We start from the raw sequence: 4,608 nt of genomic DNA, 5'->3' as shown, positions 1-4,608 counted from the left end.
TTTGAAAGAAAATGGAAAAACTAAAATTGTGATCAATTTGAATTTTCATAAGAAAACCTTATTATTAATATTTTAAATTTCACATGATATAAATATTTTTAAAGTAACTAACTCGTAATATTTTGTTATATTTTGGTTTCATTTGTTTATAGATGCTAAGACATTTTGTAATTTATATTCGTGAAAATAAAACAAAATATTTTGAATAATATTAAATATAAGGATTTGGTTGATTGAGTTCTTATATTTCAGGTATATTTGATTGCATTAATTTTTGAATTGGCTCATAATTGGTTTCTGCCAGTATAATATTTTTGTACATTTTCAGTCTCACATTTTGGATAATATATTTTGTTTTAAATTAATCATAATATATAAATATTGTAAAATATAATTTTTTATAATAGATTTATTAAAATATTTTTTATATTTATTTCCTTTCCTAAAAATTTGATCAAAAATATATTTATAGTAAAAAATAAAAAGTAAACACCTAAATTATTTTGTTTTGTGATTGTTGAACTGTAGTTATATATATCAACTTATTTATAACACCTGACTGATATTAGCTCATATATTCAAATATAAATAAATAACGGTCCTACTATATTAGGTATAAAGATTTTTAATACAAAAAGTAAAATTTATTCAATACTAATTCATTTGCTTGCCTAAAAAAGGTCAAATACTAATTCATTTTCTACCAAAAGTTATAGGTTTGAATCTGACCTGTAATAAATAAATTTGACTAAGATTTCATAAGTGATCCTATATAATTAAGGAGCTTCAGATATCTAGGAATACTCCAGAGATCCAAACAAAAAAACATTCACAGGATTTTACAGAAACCATAGAAATAACTTATTAAAAAAACAAACCATGGATGTTCGGAGATCTCCATATGCATTCATTGCAGTTTCTGTAATAGTCATGTTCTTGATCACAGGTCGGTTAACTAAAACAAAATAATATTGATCATGCTTATAATTATCAGGATATGACGATTATTCACAATTAAATTTCTAAATTTCTGAAAGTTTTAAAGCATTATTTTTCTTATAAAGGTTTTAAAAGGTTTATAATGATGCATCTAAAATAATTGCATTGATATAATGTATACTTGGTTTTGGGTTATTAACATAAAAATATTTTACAGGATCGGAAGCAAGAGCAAACTTAAATGATGATGTTTGTCCAGGGTTATGTTTTGCTGGAGCTGACCCAGACTGCAATACACTCTGCCGTAACATGGGGTATCCTGGAGGCTACTGTTATAAGGGAGTAACTTGTTGCTGCAACCCTAAATCCTCTAAAGCCCTTAATATTCCTCCTCCTTAATTTTGTTGTTTGTCAATCTCAATTAATTGATATTTTATATTATGAATTAAACACTAATAAAGCTCTAAAGTTTTACTAAGACTACTGTACCTTCCATTTTGTTTCTTCGTTGCGTTCAGATAATGAAACTGATATAAAAACATAGTTCAGATCAAACAAAAAAGACATTTTCACATAGTATATTCCAGATTATTGTTCTGTTTTTATTTCTTGGTTTGTAACACAGTAATCACAACGTCAAAGATAACCACAATCTCTAAAAGTAGAAAACTTGTTCCCTAAGAAATTTAATTACTCATCTATTTCACATTTGCTCTAGCATTACAAGTAGTAGTAGAAAGAAGAGTACATCAAAGACAGACGCAGAGAAACTCTTACTACTGTTTCTCAAATACTTAGCCGTTTGCTGCACAGCAGAGGAAGGTGAAGAATCATATATTCGTTCTCCTCCATTGTTGTTACAGCTTCCCGAGCAACCATTATTCTCAACACCTTTCGTTGACTCCTCTCTTTCTTGACGTATCTCACTAAGCATAGCAGCCACATCTCTCATTGTGGGCCTGTCTTCAGGCACTGGGTTAACGCAGAGAAGTACAACTCCTAGGGTCTACATCATCTCTTCAACCTCACACTCTGGTCTCGCTAGCAATCCTTTGTCGATTACTTGTATATCTCTCATCTTCTTGACCCAGTCTACTATGTGTAGTCCGTCTTGTATTGTTGGATCGATCTGTTGCTTCCCCATTAGTACCTCTAGTACCACTACTCCGTAGCTATATACACGTCACTTTTCTCTCTTATGTTCAATCAATATCCATATTCTGCATAGTATAAGAAGTATAATACTGTTTTCTAAAAAAATCAACGGCTATTTTATTACTCAAAGTTGATATGATAACTAGATGCATTATAAGACTGTGTCATGCGAACCTATTATGTGTGATTGATATATGTTGCTACTAACTAGAGATGTGCATATGATTGAAATGTGGAAAACCAAACAAATAAACCGGAATGTCTACGGATACTACTAATAATAATCTAGTGTATATGATTGAAATGTGGAAAGTACCTGGAGTTATATAACCATAGGAACCAGCAATGTTTTTGGAAGAACGAGCAAAGTCTCCATCGTCAACAAGCTTAGCAAGAACAAAATCTCCAATATAAGGCTCCAAATCAGGACCAATCAGAATATTATTAGCCTTGATGTCTCTATGAACAATGGGAGGAACACAGTCATGATGTAAGTAAGCCAGACCCTGAGCTTCAACAAGTATAATCCTGTACCTAACCTCCCATCCTAAGCTACATTCACCACTCCTCTCGTGCAGCAAACTTTCCAAATTCCCATTCGACATATAATCATACATAAGAAGTCTCGTGTTCTTGTTCCAACAACATCCCAAGAACCTGACTATGTTCTTGTGTCTGATAGAACCAAGTGTCTTGAATTCAGCTGAGAATGAGTCTGGAACTCCTGATGTCTTAGTAACTGTTGATGTCACTGGCCAGAGCTTTTTCACTGCGATGACTTCTTGGTTAGGCATTTCTGCTCTGTACACTACTCGAGAGCAACCTTTACCTATAACATTACTTTCTACCAAACACTTGAGTACATGTTCAACCGTGAAGTTGAGTTTCTGAAACGGAGTGAATTGCCTAACCCTTAAAACCGCTAACATGCCTAGTCACTACAAGAAAACATGCCCATAACAACGAACATTTACGACGAAAATATTTCGTCGTAAATTTACATGGTGTTTACAACACAGTTACGAGGAATCCATCTTTCGTCGTAAACGCCATATAAATTTAGAATAGTTTTCGTCGTAAAATCCATGTAAGTTTACGACGAATGTACGTGGATTGAGAAATACGTCGTAATCATTACATCGACATTACAACGAAACATGTTACCGTTATATTTAGGTGAAAACGTGTATTCAATGTGCTTTAGCTTACCTAATTTCGTCGTAAAGTCGTTGTAAATATTATGTTAAAACCATGTAAAATATTCCTTGTAAAATCGATGTTATATTTCAACTACCCAACTCAAAAATTTCTCTATATATATGTCATTTCCCACAACTCTCTTCCTCACAACACAGAAACGTGAGAAAAAAAATCTGAAAAAAAAATCAGAAAAAAAAAGATTTCAAAAAAAAAATCTAAGAAAAAAAATGGCCGGTGGCGGTAGTATTTACGAGTTACGGAGTTGGATGTGTTTGCACAAAGATTCCGACGGGAGGGTGACGAACACATTTCTGAGCGGGCTAGAGACATTCATGCACCAGGCGGGCTGTACACCGATCACACAGGAAAGCGGTAAGATGTTCTGCCCCTGTCGAAAATGCAAGAATTCAAAATTTGCACGTAATGAAACTGTATGGAAGCATTTAGTAAACAGATGATTTACACCACAGTACTACATTTGGTATCAACATGGAGAGGGTTATGGGGGAAATGAAGCTAGTAGTAGTAATAATAATTTTGAGGATGGTCATCATAGTGAAGAACCGAATCATTTGCATAATGAATATAATTATCATTAAGATCATGAGCAGATGGTAGATCATGAAGGGTTCAAGATATGATTAGTGATGCATTTTTGGAAACAACTACAACAATAGCTGATGGAACTGGAAATGTAGAAGAACCTAATTTGGATGCAAAAAGGTTTTATGAAATGCTAGATGCTGCAAATCAACCAATCTACACTGGTTGTAGAGAAGGTATCTCTAAATTGTCTCTAGCAGCTAGGATGATGAATATTAAAACGGATCATAATTTACCTGAGAATTGCATGGATGCATGGGCGGAGTTGTTTAAAGAGTATTTGCCAGAAGACAGCGTGTCTGCTGAATCTTATTATGAGATTCAGAAATTGGTTTATAGTCTTGGGTTGCCTTCGGAGATGATTGATGTTTGCATCGACAACTACATGATCTACTGGAAAGAAGATGACAAGTTAGAAGAGTGTCGATTCTGCAAAAAACCACGATTCAAACCGCAAGGTCGTGGGAGGAATAGGGTACCGTACCAAAGGATGTGGTACCTACCAATTACAGACAGATTGAAAAGATTATATCAATCTGAGAGGACTGATGCGTCGATGAGGTGGCATGCGGAACATGTCCAGAGAGATGGTGAGGTTACACATCCATCAGACGCAAGAGCGTGGAAACATTTCAACAAGGTACACGCAGATTTTGCTACAAATATTCGGAATGTCTATCTTGGGTTATCCACCGATGGATTTAGCCCATT

At 33.9% G+C, this 4,608-nt stretch overlaps 2 protein-coding genes across 2 annotated transcripts; one reads left to right on the top strand and one right to left on the bottom strand.

Annotated features, from left to right (window-relative positions):
- Positions 1-564: 564 nt before the first annotated feature.
- On the top strand, positions 565-1,417 carry LOC106410054 (putative defensin-like protein 80). Its single transcript, XM_013850560.3, has 2 exons — positions 565-946; positions 1,157-1,417. The coding sequence occupies exons 1-2, from the start codon at positions 880-882 to the stop codon at positions 1,336-1,338; spliced, it is 249 nt and encodes an 82-aa protein (XP_013706014.1). The 5' UTR covers positions 565-879; the 3' UTR covers positions 1,339-1,417.
- A 225-nt stretch (positions 1,418-1,642) lies between these two features.
- On the bottom strand, positions 1,643-3,023 carry LOC106408259 (LRR receptor-like serine/threonine-protein kinase RGI2). Its single transcript, XM_048764264.1, has 2 exons — positions 2,411-3,023; positions 1,643-1,911 (listed from the first exon to the last, which is right to left on the bottom strand). Exons 1-2 carry the CDS (start codon positions 3,021-3,023, stop codon positions 1,643-1,645), a joined length of 882 nt encoding a protein of 293 aa, XP_048620221.1.
- Between the last annotated feature and the right edge of the window lie 1,585 nt (positions 3,024-4,608).

Source organism: Brassica napus, chromosome C7 (assembly GCF_020379485.1).
Source record: "Brassica napus cultivar Da-Ae chromosome C7, Da-Ae, whole genome shotgun sequence".
Classification (NCBI taxonomy): Eukaryota; Viridiplantae; Streptophyta; class Magnoliopsida; order Brassicales; family Brassicaceae; genus Brassica; species Brassica napus.
Note: the sequence above shows the minus strand (reverse complement) of the source record. Positions and strands in the feature narration are given on the sequence as shown.